Source organism: Marmota monax, unplaced genomic scaffold (genome assembly GCF_021218885.2).
Source record: "Marmota monax isolate L192 unplaced genomic scaffold, Marmota_monax_Labrador192_F-V1.1 WCK01_AAM20220418_F8-fsc00051, whole genome shotgun sequence".
NCBI classification, from domain to species: Eukaryota; Metazoa; Chordata; class Mammalia; order Rodentia; family Sciuridae; genus Marmota; species Marmota monax.
This window is the reverse complement of record NW_026695202.1, coordinates 4665366-4684796: the sequence shown is the minus strand read 5'-3', so window position 1 is coordinate 4684796 and position 19431 is coordinate 4665366. Positions and strand designations below refer to the sequence as shown.

Genomic DNA, 19431 nt, shown 5'->3' with positions numbered 1-19431 from the left:
CCTAGTTACATTCTAGCACATAATGTGCATCTTTATTTTTTCTTTGCCTCCTCCCTTCACCTTGAGTTTTTTTTTGCTTTCTCCCATTTCTCTGAGTTAACAATTTACATTTTGTAGAACTTTGCTCTTCATATTTACTTGCTTTTAATTCTGTGATATTTATTATATGTCACTCTGTTAAGGGAACAAGTTCAGAGCGATATTCTGAATTTCTGTTTTAAGTTTTAATCAGGACAGGGCTCCTGCAAGCACTGCAAGTTCCACAGGCAACTTTCAGGCATCACCAATGCCTGATAGAACCAAATACATGCTACTAGTGAAGAATAAAAATGTAAGTCTTTCCTGCAAGTATTTAAAATCAAGCTTGAGAAAGATATCTTACCCATGGCTTGTTTCCCCATGGCACACTGATAGGTGTTTCTTGGGGACTGGTTATGATGAGGATATGGGATCAGGCCAGCACAAACACCGAGAAGAGTGAAGGGTTCAATCTCCAAGTGGGTGGTATCTCTACCAATCAAGAATTAGACATCTGAGTCAAGCACTAAAATCAATGTCTCTTAAAGAGTATAAAAATATCTTTATCTAGTTCTCCCAGGAATTTATAAGATTATACATTTTGATGCTAGCAAAACTGAAAAATAAAAACATACTTAAATAAAATAAATAAAACTTAAGAACTTAAAAATTTCTATTATTATAAAAACTGAATTAGTGATAGACATACAAGAAAAGGGAGACAGCATAGAATTGCATACATAAAAATAAAGCACTATTATAACATACTATTAACATATAATATATAGAGAAATTAGTATGTTGAATACAGAAATACAGTATTAGTAATATGCATATGGATGGGTAGGCTGTCACGTTATCAACGAGAAGGCTGTCACGTTAGAGAGGAACATATCCCCTTTAAGGACACTGTATGAGGACTAAAAGCATAACCACTCACTAACTATGCCTACTTTTTTTGAGGGGGGGGATAGTTAATGGGGATTGAACTCAGGGGCACTTGATCACTGAGCCACATCCCCAGCACTATTTTGTATTTTACTTAGAGACAGGGTCTCACTGAGTTGCTCAGTACCTCACTTTTGCTGAGGCTGGCTTTGAAATCGTGATCCTTCTGCCTTATCCTCCCAAGCCTCTGGGATTACACGTGTGTGCCACTGTGTCCAGCTAACTATGGCTACTTTGCACTTGAAATGTTAGGCCAGTGTGACTGAGGAAATAAATTTTTTATTTTACTTATTTAAAAATTTGAAACTCAAATATACATTTAAAAACTCAACTGATTATTTTTTAAGAAAATATTTATTTAGTTGTAGATAAACATACAGTATATTTATTTTTATGTGGTGCTAAGGATCGAACCCAGTGCCTCACACATTTGAGGCAAGCACTTTACCACTGAACTACAGCCCCAGCCCCTCAACTGATTATTTAAAACCTTCTAATTATGTTCAGAGTAGCTTACATTTATGAATCTACTTTTGCAACTAAAAATGTTATGAAATCAGATTAGATTGAGTATTTCTGATGAAATTTAACATCCAAGATGAGATATGCACACTATAAATGCACATCAGATTTTGAACACTTGTAGTAGAAAAAAGAAAGTAAAATATTTTAGGATTCTTACACTGATTACATGTTGATGTGATACTATTTTGAATCTACGGAGTTAAGTTAAAATATTTATTATTAATTTCACCTGTTTCTTCTTACTTTTTAAATGTGGCTACTAGAAAATGTGAAGTTGTATCAGTGGCTTGCACTATATTTTTATTGGACAGTATTGCTAAAGGTTTTAAACAAAAGGGAAGAGTTCATCTCATAGGTGCCAGAATCTTAATTACTTTCATAACACATTTCTGCAGAAAACCCAGTTTTTGATTAAATGACAAAGCACCTCAGATATTTCAATAGGAAGAAGGAGCCAAATTATTCTTAGGCCTTTGCTGACAGTAACAGATATCACACTCAGAATCCATGGTCTTCTAACCTCAAGTGATTGGAAGGTGGAACCCTAACATTTCGGTGGTTGATAGTCCCATGGAGAGAAGTGATTTCAAGAAACTAGGTCCTAATCTGTCATAGAAATTTAGTTGTGATGTATCTGGCCCAAGATTTTCTACTTATTCATTTATCCATCCATTTTTCTTTTAATACTCATGTATTGAAATATGTTCCTAGTGTGGTGAGAGTGGGTACTTTCTGAGTAGCTCTTGGTTGAAGAAACTGTTTTCCTTAGGACCTGGCAAAGCTCCATTCTGTCATTACCTTGGGCCTCCTGTCAGCAGGATAGGAAAGGGTTGTAGGTTTTGTTTTGTGTTTTCAAGAACATGGGCTTAAAGTTACATTTTATAGGACAGAATAAAAGAGTTTATTTTAAATATTTATTCCATTAATAGCCAGGCTGACATTCCCCATGGAAATAAAACTACTTTTCAGATATAAAGACTGAGTTGAGTTTAAAAGAGAAAACCAAAGGGAAACATCAAAGAATTTTTCTTTTATCAGGACAGCAACATATACAAGATCACGTAGTTTCTAATAATTTTATGTGGTGCTAAACACTCTGAGTTCTAATTTTACAAAAAAGGAAAATTATTTACTTTAAAATCATAACCACCATAAGTTTCTGTCCTGAACAGGAGTTAGGAGATTTCTCTTCCAATGTGCATAAAGCACTTAAATTCACTTTAAATTAAAAGTAAATAACTTATTGCTTATAATTGGGGAAAAATTAGAAAAAACCTAAATATTCTATTAATAGGGAACAAACTAAATAAACTACATATGTGAAGGAAGATACTTTACTAATAAACAGAAAAATAATAATTTATACATATATTCAAATACATGTACATGCATTAATATGGAAAATGTCCAAAAGACACTATTAAGTTTAAAAGTTAAGCCACTGAAAACATGTTACCAGTGTCTTGAATATATGCATTGTGGGGGATCAGCTTATGTATTTTTATACTCATTTAGAAAAATATCTAGAAAACAAAGATCAAACTATTAGCACTATCTACTTGAGCAGAGTGGAGTCTGTTGGAATAAGGAAGGAAGGGAATTTATTGTTTTTACTTTAAGCATTTCTATACTTCAAAAAACTTTATAAGTTAAATAATACAGCAATTTTTATATTTTTTAAATAAGATTAATTTTATGTGCGAAATAGTTCAATGATTGGGTAATCCTAATAGTCATAAGCATTTATAGCAATGAAAAAAGAGATTAAAAAAATTCAGCCTCAAAAAAAAAAAGACAAAAATAAAACTCAGCCTCATGAAGCTTACAGTGGAGGGGAAAAGACCATATACATATAAACTAGCAAGACACAACTTTTGCTCTACAGTGGTAAGACTAGAAAATAAACAGTATAAAAATTAAGCAGGGAACAGGGTATTTAGAGATAGAGGAGTTTCAATTTTAAAACAAGTTAGAAGACTCACAAAAAGGTGACACCTGGGTGAACCTGGAGGTGAAACAGTGAATCCCTGTAGGTGTGTGGGGGGAGGGAAAGGGAGAGAAATTCTAGGCAGCAAAGGTGCTGAGGCACAGCATGCCAGGAGCACCTTCAGGAGAGGCCAATGTGGGTGAAACTGAGTGAGGGGAGGAAGAGGAGACTGCTGCAGGATGAAGACAGCGTGGGCAGATGTGCAAGAACCTAAGGCCCCTACGAGGACTTTCAGGGGATGTGAGAAGAGATGTGACATGAGCACACTATTCTATGAGGAACAGGCTGAATAGGGACACAGGGAACAATAGTCAGGAGACTTCTGCAAGAGTCCAGGCAAGCAATGACATGGACTAGGGTGGCAGACTGTGGTGGGAAGAGCCTGGATTGTGGGTGAATTTTGAAGGCTTACATTACAAGCCAAGGAAATGTTGTGGATATGGGCAGGGAGAGTAGCTGAATTGAAACCCACATTTTCAGCTTGAGTAACATGAAGGAGAAAACACTATGAGCATATTACCATCTCAAGTTCATCTCATGCTTAGAGATATCTTTATAGGGAATTCTTCCTCTGGCAGTAAGAATTCAGATGACCACTGATAAAACTTTTCTAGAAGAAAGAAATCCATTTTCATGTAGCCCAATTAATTACTTCAATTTTTACAGTAATTGAATGTTAAAATCAGAAAAATGATTTCTTTCAGAAAAACACACACTAAATGCCACATGGCCTGGAAAGATAAGTAAGTCTAAAGATGACTTGTTAGCAACTTCGTGGTACCTTCGATTGGGACAGTCACAGGTATGCTTCACGACACAACAGTGCACCTCTATCAGTTTTCTACTATAGGAGTACACGACAGAATGGGAGGACAATGGAAAGAAGGCAGTGTCTATGGTCAGAAAAGGTTTTAATTAAAGTTGCTACAGATGCTACTTACTTATTAATTGTATGTTCATAGAGTGCAATGTTACAATCATTTTCTTCATTCACATCTAAATATTCTACCAGACTCTCATGTAAGAAATCTTCAAAATTCCTAGGAAAATAATGATAAAAGGGACATTATAAAAGAGCATTTTATTGAAACATTTTATATAACAACAGAAGATACTGGCTTTCACTTGGCCCAAGGCACCTTTCTCTCCCAGAATTAATATACTGAGATACTTGAAACAGGTTATCCTTGGATCACAGTGTGATCACAAATCACTGAGATAAAAACATTAAGTGTATCTGATTTTTGCTAATATGGTTTTCACTTCTAAAATATTTGACTTCAGAAACTCCACATAATGAAAGACCCACAGTATATACATCAATATAAGTTCTTTTCTCACTAAAAACTATTAGTGTAGAAATTTACACCAAGACTTTCAATTTAACCTGGTAAGTATTTTACCATGTCCAAGCAACTTCATAAGGAGAAAAAAACATTTTTTTTTAAACAGACTGGTATATTTGATGGGGAGAAATTAAGAGATCAAAAATGAAAATGTACTTTTCTTAAAAGAACAACAAATCAAATAACATTATTTTTACTTCTGGCCATTTACCTGTACCCCTGAGCCAGCTCTTCCATATGCTTATTTGTGACTGCTGGCTTCTGTTTCTTAACAATTATGTAAGGTCTAGGAAGGAAAAAAATAACAACTTAATAGTAATTTCACAGAAGAGTTATACCAGCAAGTAATATCTGTTATAATGAAATAAGGGAATATGTAGAAATGATCAAAGTTATTTACAGATTGCTTGAGAACACTAATTTTGGCATATGTAACCATACAGGGGCCTCTACCTGCATGCACACAGGTGTTTTCTCAAACACAAATACACACCACACACATACACACACAGTTTTAAATGAAAAGGCAACACAAAAACGATACTCAACAAAGTCTAGAAAGGAAATGAAAACTTTGTCACATGTCATATTTTTTAAAACTGTAAATGTATCAGAGGGTCTTGGAACATGCCACCCACAAGTAAGAGGAAACTGCTATAAACCCATAAAGCTAGCTGGCAACAACACTGTCACCAAGGGTAATGATGGCATTTGTTGTGAGGATGTGATGATGAATACCCAGATGTTCTGGAATGGTCTGATTTAGGATAAGCACCACTGAGATAGACTAATAGGTTACTTTAACTATTCTTGACAAAAACAAATGGCTATACTTTTGCAAAGAATGAGGCTTCCTTACTCCATGATCTCCACTGGCATACTGGGTGGAAGGTAGAGAGAGCACTTGGGTAGATTAACCTGTAACTGTCAGTGGTGACTGGCCGATGAGGGCTTCGCCACTGCGAGGAAACACTGACACAAAGGATGGCATGCAGCATGGAAACGTCAAGGGCCGTTGCTATTTGGACAGCAGCTCTCACATAGAGAAGCAAGAAACCAGCCTACACTTGTGCACTGCACCCTGAAGCCCAAATAACTATGTGAGGACTAATGAGCACTTTAAACTGTTAAGAAGAGGATCTGCATAATCACAAAAGGGGAACATGAGCTGCTGAAAAGTGAACTGGGTGAGCTTTTCATGGAAATCAACAGTACCTTGAAATTCTGGCTTATTCACTGGAGGGAAGCAGAGTGACCTGATGTCACATGGGAGGGCTGCAGCATAGCTCAGGTTAAGACTCAGAAGTGAAGGCAGACACAGGAATTGAAGAGAGAGATCACTAACTCAATAAAACCCACTATTTTTCCTGCCATATCTATAGTCTGCCATTGTAAAATTACTGCTAAAAAAAAACAAACTTGTTTTGTTTTAGAATATGCTTTATTATGCTGTATGTAATGAAAGAGAAAAATCATTTAAAAAGCCAGCCTGGAACATGTCATTGTTTTACCTGCCACTAATGAGGCCATGTTGTTAAGCACATTATATGTGATTAGCACCCTACAAGAACTTACCACACCTTGCCAGTTATTCTCAGGATAATCCTAGGAAGGCTTTACTATTTCCATTTTACAGCCAAGGAAACCAAGGCTCAGACTTGTATATTATACTCAGAGTCACACAAATCAATAACTGGCAAGATAAGACTGAACACATATCATTCTCCGGTATATTTAAGAGAAACTTATTCTTGCTAATTTAAACAACATGGAATTTACTGGAAAAACTAAGAATTTACTGGACGGACAAGAATCAAAGAAAAAGGAGAAATGTTCAGGCATAGAAAGAACAGGAATCACAGCAACTACAAGGATCCAGAAAGAAAGGAGTAATAGGCAGACTCTTGCATGGGTCACTGGCAGCATGTCAACTACTTGCCTCCCTTGATTTATTCTACTTGAATTCAACTGATGAATCTGATGAGGGAGTATGACTGGCCTCACTTGGATCTTATACCTGACCTTTTGCTAGGCAAGGAAAGCCTTCACACAGTATGCAGTAGGGAGGGGCAGTCCCCAAAGGAGAATATAGTATAACTAGAAGGAGGAAAGGATGAGGGACAGACAGACAATGGCAGTCCGCTCTTCCAGTTCTGCTTTCCAACTATTGCTAGCTCACTGCCTTATACCTAACATCATCAGGAGTTGAAAAATTACAACTAGAAAATAAGTGAAGGCTTCTGAAACACCATAATGACCTTAATTGATGCCCCTGCATGTCCCCCAAAGACCAGAGACTATATCATATTCATCACTGTACCTTCAGCTGCTGGACAGTACCTGTGCATAACAAATCCTTAATAAATATTTGCTGAATGAACAATATTAACCTACTTTCCATTAGTTCTAATGTAATTTTTTTAAATTCTTGCTTTCCCTCAGCCCTTCTTTATTTCCCCTATACCCAAGTAACACAATCCTATTAATCTTTTAAAGCAGTTTGTAGCAGTGGAATACAGAGGATAAAATCATAACTGCTAGAGTCAAGGGACTTCTAAGGAATTCCCATTAAAAACTTGACTCCGGGGCTGGGATGTGGCTCAAGTGGTAGTGTGCTCGCCTGGCATGCATGCGGCCCGGGTTCGATCCTCAGCACCACATACAAACAAAGATGTTGTGTCAGCCAATAACTAAAAAATAAAATATTAAAATTCTCTCTCTCTCTCTTTAAAAAAAAAAAAAAAAAAACTTTACTCCACCATTCTCTAGCTCTGGGTAAGTTACTCAGGAATACTTCATGGAATACCCCAATTTCCTCATTTGCTAAATGAAAATAATAATTCAACCTCATAGGGTTGAATGTAGTTAGAGCCTTATATATAAGTATATCCATTAAAATAATAAGTAGTGACTAACATTTATTAATAGTACAGTTGATTATCATTAATAATAATTATTTCTCCTCTCCCAGGAAACTGAACTCTCTGAGGGCAACAATGGTCTCCCATTAATCTTTGAAATGTTTATTAACTGAATTAAATGTATCTTAACATTGAAGAAGGAAAAAGAAGCTTCAAAAATAAGTCAATTTGGGCTGGGGATGTGGCTCAAGCAGTAGCACACTCGCCTGGCATGCGTGCGGCCCGGGTTCGATCCTCAGCACCACATACAAACAAAGATGTTGTGTCCGCCGAAAACTAAAAAAATAAATAAAAATTCTCTCTCTAAAAAAAAAGTCAATTTATTTCAAAAGTTAATATAAAGGACTCTTTTAGCAATATATACCTGCACAATCTTCCTCCATCAGAGGAAATATAAACACACCGATCTGTAAGATTTGTTGAGATGGAAACAAATTCATTGATATATCCTGCTCTTCGCATCAGTCGAAATGTATTCACTAGCTTTTTATGATCTCGAATGACACCCAGAATGTTACCTAAGAAAAAGAAGTAAAAGAAGTAAGAAGAGGTAAGATAGGAACAAAATATAAACCTAATCTCATATAAAATATTTACCCAACACAGGAATACTGAATAGTCATTTGAAAATAGTTATTAACATGTGGCCATCCATAGGCTGAGGGAAGCAGCACAGGGAATGGTCAAGGCCATCCTGGGGCCCTGGAATCCAGGGCCAGTCCTATCACACACTGGCTGAGGAGCAGTGCAAGTGAATTGCACTGTTCTCGTCTGCCAGCACAGTGCTGTGAGTGTACATGTGCATCCACACCACCAGCGTGTGCCCACTGGCTCTATCACTTCCACTGGGAGATTAAGAAGATGAATGAGTTGAAAGTGCTGAGGATTCTGCCCCACACCTAGTGACTGATCATCTGCTCAGCATCTATGAAACGAAGACACTGGGCTTTCCTCCCATTTTCAAAAGGATTCAGAGGCACCAGGACAGAGTGCAGGCCAAGAGTTCATGCACTGTTAGCTTCTTGGATTCACTGGAGAAGGTAGATAGTTAACAGCCCTGTTGAGGTCCTGACTCTCCCTTGGCAGGCCCTACCTGCAAGGGTTAGTGGATCCCTAATTGGGGAGAAGAGAAAGACATGACCTAAGTGGTCAGGGGTGAGCACATCAGGCAGGCACACAAACCACCAAGTCAAAAGGAGAAAGGATGGGCGCACTACAGCCCAGCCTCTGGTGGGCTCTGAAGGAGGCAGGAAGAGGTAAGTGAAAGTGGGTCAGAAGAGAGGGAACTTCTTGCCACAGACTGCTAACATATCCAGGATCAAATGGCTGAATACATTCAACTCACTGTAAGGGCTGACCTGGTTATTTTACAGGGCAACTCAGATATTTAAGGTACCATGCTGAACCTTATTCCACTGTAAATATGTTAGCAGTTGCAAAAGGGGGAAAGCAGTCAGTCTTTGCAGTGTTATCCTTCACTCACACAGCTGTGTCCTCTCAGAACTTTGGATAATGCAGCCAGTAGAATCACTGTCTTCCTTCCACCTTAAAATCAAGGTCCTTCTAGGCTCAGAGTTAGAATATGTTTGTGATTTAAATATAAGTATATTAACTGACTCCTTCCCTACTCCCAACAGGTTATTAAGGATGAACATGTCTCTATAATATACCCACCATTGAGAAAGACGAGAAACACATTTGGGTAAGAGAGCTCTTCTCCACATAATAAATTCACATCTTCTACTCCCAAGTTACTGGCTAATTTAACAATGGGTCCATCTTCCATATCAGTTGTGATGTGTGTCATAAGGGCCAAATTTTTAACCAAACCGCAGGCCTAAAACATAAGACAATCATTTCTAAGAATGAATATTAGTACAGTGTGTGTCTGAAAATAGCTCACTACTCTGCTGGTGGCAATATAAAGCAGTATAATCTCTTAATGGACATTTTGGTAATTTACAAAAAGAACTTAAAATGTACATGCCCTTTTGCCCAGAGAAATTTATACTCAGGTAACAAGAAAAGATGTAAAATAGATGTAGCCACATAAATGCTCAGCACAGTATATTTGCAATTACAGATAATGATATCATAAATGTACAAAAAAAGGAAAGAAACATTATAGAAACTATTTTTCCCAGAGAGTGGAATATCAAAGTCATTACAATGATATAATATAGGAAAAGAGTAAAGAAAAACAATAATAAATCTAGCTACACAAAAACAGAAAACTTCTGGCAGGAAAAGAGAGACTTTCTACAGAATAACTAGCCAGAACTCTATAAAGTTTTTTGGTCATGAGAGGCAAAGAAAGACTAAAGGACTGCTCCAGACTGAAAGGGACTCAGGAGGCATGGTGACTAAAGCAACACATGACCTGGATCAGAAACAGACATTGTTGGGACAACTGGTGGAAATCTGAACAAGGTCTACAGTCTATGGCATTGTCACTAATGTTGATTTCATGAGGTCAATAACTGTGATAAGATTACATAAAATGCTCACATTGGGGAATCTAGGTGTAAGATTATGGAAAGTCTTAGTTGCAATTTTTTGTATGTAAAATTATTTCATAATAAAAAAATAACAAGAACTTTTCGACTTTTATACAACCCCAAAAATCTACAACAAAAGTATCAATAAGAAAAAACATAGCAAAAGCAGAAAACACTCAGGACACGGGTGACACCTAAAGACTGTAACTTCAATTCTTGGAAACCATTTTCTATATGCACAAAGTAGCCACTTAGCCACTTAATAAAGTTAGCTGAAGGAATCTCTGAGAAACACAGTGCTCCAAAGCTCAAGATGTTTAACTCATGCAAATTTGAAAAACTGTACCAATTTATGTGAACTACCATACTGGGAGAAGAGTTTTTAAAAATCACAAGTGCATAGAATCCTATTTTCTAACCCTCTCAAATCATAACATTTGTTATATTTTGGAACTGACATTTTTTTACTGATCATAAATTAACTTATTTATTCATTCAATATGTATTTATTGGGCCTCCATTCTAAATGAGGCTCTATGTTAGGAGCCTGAGGTACAATGGTAAACCTTCCTTCTTTGGAGGTTTGATTTAAAAGAAATGGAAGCAAGAGAAACTAACAATGGTAATGCAATGGAGAAAGGGGCCATGTCGCAGGGAGGAATGGGAGTAAGCCCCTTTGTTTGGCATTTAGGTAATGACACTAAGTGAGTCAGAATTATCAGGTTTTGGACTGCACACGCTTAGTTAGCTATACCTGAGTACACAATGTCCTCTAAGCACATCTAAAGGAAATAAAAAGCTACTCAAAAAAGGATCCATTTGAGCATCAAAAGTGATGGGTCTCTCAATTGTCTTTCACATTCTAATCCCCTCTTCATATGACTGATTCTTGGGATAAACTATTATAGGCAAAATCAATGTGGACCATGAATTTCTTTATCAAATGCTTCTGCAGACACTGGTTTTGGAATTATATTGATATACTCTTAACAAATTACATCATTATTTCTTGCCAGATAAGTGGTTAATCTAAGAAAAAGACATGGGCTGGAAAATGAGAGCAGAAGCAGAATCCCCAGCCCCAGACTCCAACAAGTATGTCCTCTGACACTGTACACAGGTGCCTTACCTCTCCTTCAGGAGTGTCCGAAGGACAGAGCATTCCCCACTGAGATGGCTGGAGGGAGCGAGGACCACTCACTTTCCTGGTTTTTTCAAACTGGGAAGAGATTCTTGTCATCATGCCCAGTGCAGATATGTATGACAAGCGTGACAAGACTTGGGTCACACCTTGACGGTCCATTTTAAATCTCTTTAGAGACCAATTTCCCTGTAGAAAAATGACAGACATGAGACTACCAGTAACCCTTTCGTATGCTGCCTGAATCTGAGGAGTTACTCTGAGAAGTTCAGAATAGGAACTGCTTGCTCATGAAATTAAAGCCAGGATATTTATTTCTAAATCAAAATGTCACAATTAAAATTAAAACTTATGCAGCTACTTGCTGAGGTTTTCCAGGAATATGATGAACACAAACTATGTCTAGCAACCATCTCAGAATGCTTCACTCTTTCAACCCTATCATGTCAGTGTAGTCGTCATCTGAAAAACTCACACGTGGAACATGTCAGTTTAACCCAAGGGTCCACTGGAAGCAATAAGTCAGCTGATCAAAGGTAAAATGAGTTTGAAGCCCAAAGAGATAATTTCATGTTGGAATACACTATTATTTGGATGTCTTCCAAAGTTAGTCTTAATTAGAGGAAAATACAGCAACAGAAAAATGACTCATAGCAGTTATTAGGAATAATGAATACACTATAGCTTTCTTCATCAGGTCTGAGGAGTCAAAAAATTATATATGTTCATATTTTTTTTTTTAGAGAGAGAGAGAGAGGAGAGAATTTTTTAATATTTATTTTTTAGTTTTCGGCGGACACAACATCTTTGTTTGTATGTGATGCTGGGGATCGAACCCAGGCCGCACACATGCCACATCCCCAGCCCAAAAAATTATATATGTTCATATTAAAAGCTGTATATTCTCTGTGGCTATCATGCCAATAGTGGAATAGATTCATATAAATGACTCCTGAAAATTAAATTTGCTTAAATCCTATGCAATAAATATGTCATAGTATATTAAATATCTTATTTTATAGTTGGATTACAGCTGTACACATTAAATTATATCCCCCAAATATAATTCAATTAACAAAAAATAATATGCATCAAAAAAGCAAAGCAGAAAACAAAATATCCTTGGGCTGGGGATGTGGCTCAAGCGGTAGTGCGCTCGCCTGGCATGCGTGCAGCCTGAGTTCGATCCTCAGCACCACAAACAAAGATGTTGTGTCCGCCCAAAATTAAAAAATAAATATTAAAAAAAAATTCTCTCTCTGTCTCTCTCTCTCAAAAAAAAAAAAACAAAAAAAACTTAATACTTTAGAAAACAAAATATCCAAGAAAATGGTTGGCTCAATTATCTTTCTGATTCCATAGAGAAAAACTATATCTGCAGTGATTCTTCTTTCTCCTTGAAAAACCTGATGACATGAAATTCATCTGGAAAACTAAAGAGGCCAAGAATAGACAAAGGAATCCTTAGTGAGAAAATCGACGCAGGAGACATGACAATACCAGACCTTAAATAATACTACGAATTACAGTAAGAAAAACAGCATGGTACTGGCACCCAAACAGGCCAGACAGAATAGAAGACACAGAGACAAAACCACAGAAATTACCCATATTAGACAAAAGTTACCCCATATTAGACAAAAGTACCAATAATATACACTGGAGGAAAGACAGCCTCTTCCACAAATACTGCTGAGAAAACTGGAAATCCATATGTAATAGAATGAAAGTTAACCCCTACCTCCCACCCTGCACAAAATTCAGATCAAAGTGGACCTAGGTATTAGACCAGAAACCCTACACATATTAGAATAAAAGGTAGGCCCAATACTCCAACATAAAGGCATAGGAACTGACTTCTTTAACATACAGGCACAAGAACTGACTTCCTTAACAAGACCCCTAAAGTGCAAGAAGTAAAATCGATAATGGGATGGCATCAAACTAAAAAGCTTTTTTCACAGCAAAGAAAATAATCAAAAGCCTAAAGAGAGCGCCTACAGAATGGGAGAAAATCTTGCTACCTGCCCCTCTAACAGATCACTAATTTCCAGGATATATAAAGAACTCAAAAACCTTAATACCAAAATTAAACTAAATAACCCATATAATGGGCAAAAGAACTAAACAGTCACTTCACAGAAAAAATATGAGTGATCAACAAATATATGAAAAAATGCTCCACATCTCTAGCAAATTAAAACTATACTGAGATTTCATTTCACTCCAGTCAGAATGGCAATTATGAAGAATACCATTAACAAGCTGAGCGCTGTAGTGCAAGCCTGAAATCCCAGTGGCTTGGGAGGCTGAGATAGTAGGATGGCAAGTTCAGAGACAGCCTTAGTAACAGCAAGGTGCTAAGCAACTCAGTGAGTCCCTGTCTCTAAATAAAATACAAAATAGGGCTGAAGATGTGGCTCAGTGGCCAAGTGCCCCTGAGTTCAATTCCTGGTGTGTGTGTGTGTGTGTGTGTGTGTGTGTATAAAGAATACTAGTAACAATAAATGTGGGTGAAGATATGGGGAAATGGGTACAGTCATACATTGTTGGTGGGACTGTAAATTGGTGAGACCACTCTAGAAAATAGTATGGAGATTGCTCAGAAAACTTGGAATGGAGCCACCATTTGACTCAGCTATCCCACTCCTTGGTATATATCCAAGGAAGTTAAAATCAGCATACTATAGTGATACAGATGCATCTGTATAGCAGATACATAGCAGCACAATTCACAATAGCTAAACTATGGAGCCAACCTAGACGCCCTTCAACAGATGAATGGATAAAGAAAATGTGGCATATATACACATCAGTATTATAGCAATTATAGTCTATTATGCTAAGTAAAATAAATCAATCCCAAAAACCAAAGGCTGAATATTTTCACTGATATGTGGAAGCTGACTCACAATAAGGGAGGGAGGGAGGAAAGTTCTGTAGATTAGATAAAGGGGAATGAAGGGAAGGAAGTGGGGATAGGAAAAGAGTGGAGTAAACCTAACATAATTTTCCTATATTCATATATGAATATACCACAGTGAATCCCACCATCATGTACATCCACAAGAATGGGGTCCTAATTAGTTAAAGATACATTCCAGGCTTGTATAATTATATCAAAATGGATTCTACTGTCATGTATAACTAAAAAGAACCAATTTTTAAAAAAGAACCTAATGACAACTATAAATATTTTCTTGAGAAAAATGTACAAAATACTATGAACACAAAATCTGACACTCAAATTTCAGGACGCAGACTTCTGGATCCCAGCTTAGACACCTTCATAGTAGATAAATTGCATGGCTACAAAAAGATATTAAATGATCTGTTCATATTGAAATATATGACTTCGCTGGAGCTCCTTCACAAATTGAAGTCTTCTCTTCATTACAACAAAGCTCCATCACTTCAAAACCTTGAGTTTTTGATAATGTGGAAAAGAATTAATTCTAAGAAGAAATTCTATTATAAAACAAGGAAACAGAGCAAATACACAAATTTCACAAATTAACTTATTTATATTGCTCATTTAGGTAACTCCATTTATCCTTGAAATGAGAAAGAATCTAGTAAACTAACTTATGCCCAGACAGAATAAATAAGGTAAAAAATAAGAATAAATATAAGAATAAATAAGGTAAAAAAATATTTGGTAGAAAGCTAAAAATAAGGCAGCAGCTGATAGCAATCAGGAAGTAGGTAGGGAGTGAAGCCAAGATGTTCAGCATGAGAATTTGTCCCAGTATTCTGCAGGTTTTTTACAAAAGGGAGAAATAGTCAAAGAGTCTAAAAATATTAAGAATTCTACTAAAGCAACACTACAGAACATTATAGGTTCATCTTTCCTGGTCGCCTTCATATTGGGGTACACCTGCCACAAAGCCTACTACTAATTTTCTTAATAAGCAGCCCTGTCAGGGAGATAAAGCAAAGCCACTAAGCAAAAAAACTATTCCAAACAGCTGTTGTGACCTAAAAAAATGGGTCAGGAAGCAAGGAAAAGCAGTTCTCACAAAAGCATGCTTAAAGAGCCTAAATGGCACAGAGGCAGGGTGCACCTCCACTTTAGGTGCAGCTATCACTATAGGTGCTGCTCACACAGACCACTGGAAATTTCCAAAGTCAACTACTGAAGCAGGTCTGCACTCATTCTCTCATCGTTATGGGAATCATTGTGTTGGGCTACACTACCCTTTTGTTGGGACAAGATCCCATCCATAAAACTAATTGTATGTATGGCATCAAAAATGTGAACCAGACTTCATCAGATAGACCTATAGTTGCTATGCTTCAAAAATGGGAGCTAAAACCTATCTGATAACCTTTGGTGAATAGCTGGAGACCCTGAATATACAGCAGCTGCTGAGGACTGAATTCATTGCTCAGGAAAGGAACAGCTGATAGGTCTCTGAAGAATATAAGCTAAATGAAACATTAGGTTAAATGTGAAATGAAACATTTTTGTATTGTTTTGGACAAAACTTGCCAAATAATAAACCTGCCTGAAATACGTCAATTTTATTATACAAAAAAGAAAGTTAAAAGAAAAGGTTATTAAAAGAAAGGTTATTAATAGTTTAAAGAGAAGAATTTTCCCCTCCATGTGTTATCTATTTTCTTTTTGTCTTATATAGAAGGAAGTATAATTTGGCAGGAAAGTTACCAGTAGTCATGATACATTCTAAGACCCTGGTAGATGTCTGAAACTGCAGAAAGCACAGAACCCTATACATCCTATGTGTTTTCTATACATAAGTAACCTATGATGAAGTTTGTTTTGTAAGTTAGGCCAGTAAGAGGTAAACAATAATAACTAACAATAAAATTTGAAAATTAAAATATACGGTAATAAAAGTTATTTAAAACTTATACATTTAATATTTTCAGATATCAGTTGAAGATGAGTAAATGAAACAAAGCATGGAAAGCAAAACCCACAGCTGAGGGAGGTTACTACAGTATTAAACTTTCAGGTTACTACAGTATTAAACTATTAAGACAATTTACACTTTAGACTATGTTTTCCAAAGCAGAAAATTTTTATTTGTACATTCCTTTAAATTCATACACAAACACACACACACAACCTGGATTCTTGAAGTCCTTTAAATCTCCATTTCACTGAATAAATTCACAAACTCCAAAATCCTAAAAGAAGACTTACAGTGGAAATAGCATTCACCATGCCATTGGTGATCTGGTCTTGGCGCATGTGTTTCACAACGTCAAACTGGGCTGCTCTTTGTTTAGGAATCACCTGGTCTGCAATCTTCTTCATTTCAGAATTAAATTTTTTGAACAAATCTTCAAAAAGAAGAGATAAAAGCTAAAAGAAAAAAGAAAAAGAAAGAAAAGTATATGATGATTTTTCATAAAGCAAAACAGTGTTGAAGACTGAACCCAGGACAGCCCACATGCCAGCCAGCACCTCTGCCACTGAGCTCTACACACCACCCTTCAGGGCTGTTTCAATAAACTCTGAGGCTTTGTTTTTAAAATAAAAAAGACAAAGAAACTCTTAAAAATATGTATTTTAAAATTCAGTTTGACAGATACATACATGATTTTCTATATGCCTGACACTACAGTAGAGAGCAAAGATGGTAAGATCATCTTGCACTCAGAGACACCTTTAAACTAGTCACTTCCAGTTGTTTCGACTTCACTGACTAGAGACCTAATTTTTAATTTTATAAATAAAAACATTCAAACCAAAAAAAAGAGTATGTGTGTGTGTGGGGGGGGGGGGTACCAATAAAAAGTTAATGAAACCAAAGATGTAGAGCCACTTGAACTTTCCTGTAACACTGGTAAAAATGCAAATCAGTTAGAAAACAACCTGCCATTATTTACCCATCATTTATACCCAGTAGCTTCTCTCCTAGGTGTAGCCCCTACAGCAGTAGTTCTCAAACTTTAGAAGGGTCAGTAACCATGCCAAGGTTACATGCCGAGGACTGTTAAAACACAAAGTGCTAGCCCCACCCTTACAGTTTGTGACTCAGTAAGTCTAGGGTAGACAGTAATAATCTGCATTTCTAACAAGTACCCAGGAGAAGTCAGAGCAGCTGGAAGGAAGGGGCACTTTAAGAATCAGTATTCTTAGTGACAAACCTACATAAATAAGGTGCCAGAAACATACACTGGAGAAAAGATAGCATCTTCAACAAATGCTGCTGGGAAAATTGGAAATCCATATGTTGCAGAATGAAATGAAAACCCTATCTCTCACCCAACACAAAACTCAACTGAACATGGATCAAGGACCTAGGCATCAGACCAGAGACCCTGCACCTACTATAAGAAAAAGTAGGCCCAACACTCAAACATGTTAGCTTAGGACCTAATTACTCAACAAGACTCCTAAAGCACACGAGCTAAAATCAGTAATCAATAGATGGGATGGTATCAAACTAAAAAGCTTCTTCACTGCAAAGGAAACAATCAAGAATGTGAACAGAGAGGCTGGGGCTCAGTGGCAGAGTACTTGCCTAGCATGTGTGAGGCACTGGTTCGATCCTTAGCACCACATTAAAAAATAAACCAATAAAATAAAGGCATGCTGTCCATCTACAATTACAGAAAAAAAATGTGAAAAGAGAGCCTACTGAATGGGAGAAAATCTTTGCCACCTGCAAAGATAGAGCATGTATCTTCAGGATATATAAAGAACTCAAAAAACTTAACACCAAAAAAACAAATAATAAATGGGCTAAGGAACTGAACAGACACTTTACAGAAGAAGAAATATAATCAATCAACAAACATATGAAAAAATGTTCATCATCTCTAGCAATTAGAGAAATGCAAATCAAAACTACTCAGTCAGAATGGCAATTATCAAGAATATAAGCAATAATAAGTGTTGGCAAGGATGGGGGGGGGAAGGTACATTCATACATTGCTGGTAGGACTGAAAATTGGTGCAAGCACTATGGAAAGAAGTATGGAAATACCTCAAAAAACTTGGAATGAATCCATCATTTCACCCAGCTATCCCACTCCTTGGTTTATACCCAAAGGACTTAAAATCAGCATACTGTGGTGACATAGCCACATCAATGTTCATAGCAGCTCAATACACAATAGCTAAACTATGGAAACAACTTAGATGCCCTTCTACAGATGAGTGGATAAAGAAAATGTGGTACATATTCTTTATATAATAATGTACATAATGATGGAATATTACTTAGCATTAAAGAAAAATGAAAATTATGGCATTTGCAGTTAAATAGATGGAACTAGAGAATATCACACTAAATGAAATAAGTCAATTCCAAAAAAACAAAAGCTGAATGTTTTATCTGATAAGCAGATGCTGATTCATAGTGGGGTGGGGGAATAGGGAAGAATGAAGGAACTCTGGGTTTGTATAGAGGGGAGTTAGGGGAGGGGTGGGGTTGTGTAGATGGGAAGGATGGTAGAAAGAGACACACATTATTACCCTATATACATATATGATTACACTACTGGAGTGACTCTGAACCATATACAGCCAGAGGAATGAGAAGTTGTGCTCTACTTGTGTACTATATATCAAAATGCATTCTACTGTAAAATTAACTAATTAAAAAAAAAAGAATACAAGTAACAATAAATGTTGGTGAGTATGGGGAAAAGGGTACCCTCATACACTGATGGTGGGACTGTGTATCAGTGTAATTACTCTGGAAAACAGTATGGAGATTCCATAGAAAACCTGGAATGGAACCACCACTTGACCCAGTTATTCCACTCCTTGGTATATATCCAAGGGAGTTAAAATGAGAATTCTACAGTGACAGACACATCAATGTTTATAGCAGCTCAATTCACAATAGATAAACTATGAAGTCAAACTATGTGCCCTTCAACAGATGAATGTATAAAGAAAATGTGGTATATATACACAATTGAGTATTTACTCAGCCAGAAAGAAGAATGAAATTATGGCATTTTAATTTATCCATATTAGATAGAACTAGAGACCATCATACTAAGTGAAACAAGCCAGTCCCAAAAAAGGCCAAATGTTCTCTCTGATATGCAATGCTCACCC

At 36.6% G+C, this 19431-nt stretch overlaps 1 protein-coding gene across 3 annotated transcripts in view; it reads right to left on the bottom strand.

The window, feature by feature from the left end:
- Window positions 1–19431, bottom strand: part of Polr3b (RNA polymerase III subunit B) — a 129698-nt gene that overhangs the window by 56328 nt on the left and 53939 nt on the right. For all 3 annotated transcript variants that reach the window (XM_046429545.2, XM_046429548.1, XM_046429547.2), the window contains exons 13-19: window positions 16555–16716; window positions 11373–11573; window positions 9420–9582; window positions 8110–8263; window positions 5036–5110; window positions 4420–4518; window positions 383–510 (exon numbers count right to left, since the gene is read on the bottom strand). In XM_046429545.2, the coding sequence (XP_046285501.1) occupies window positions 383–510; window positions 4420–4518; window positions 5036–5110; window positions 8110–8263; window positions 9420–9582; window positions 11373–11573; window positions 16555–16716 (982 nt within the window). The remainder of the gene's footprint in view (window positions 1–382; window positions 511–4419; window positions 4519–5035; window positions 5111–8109; window positions 8264–9419; window positions 9583–11372; window positions 11574–16554; window positions 16717–19431) is intronic.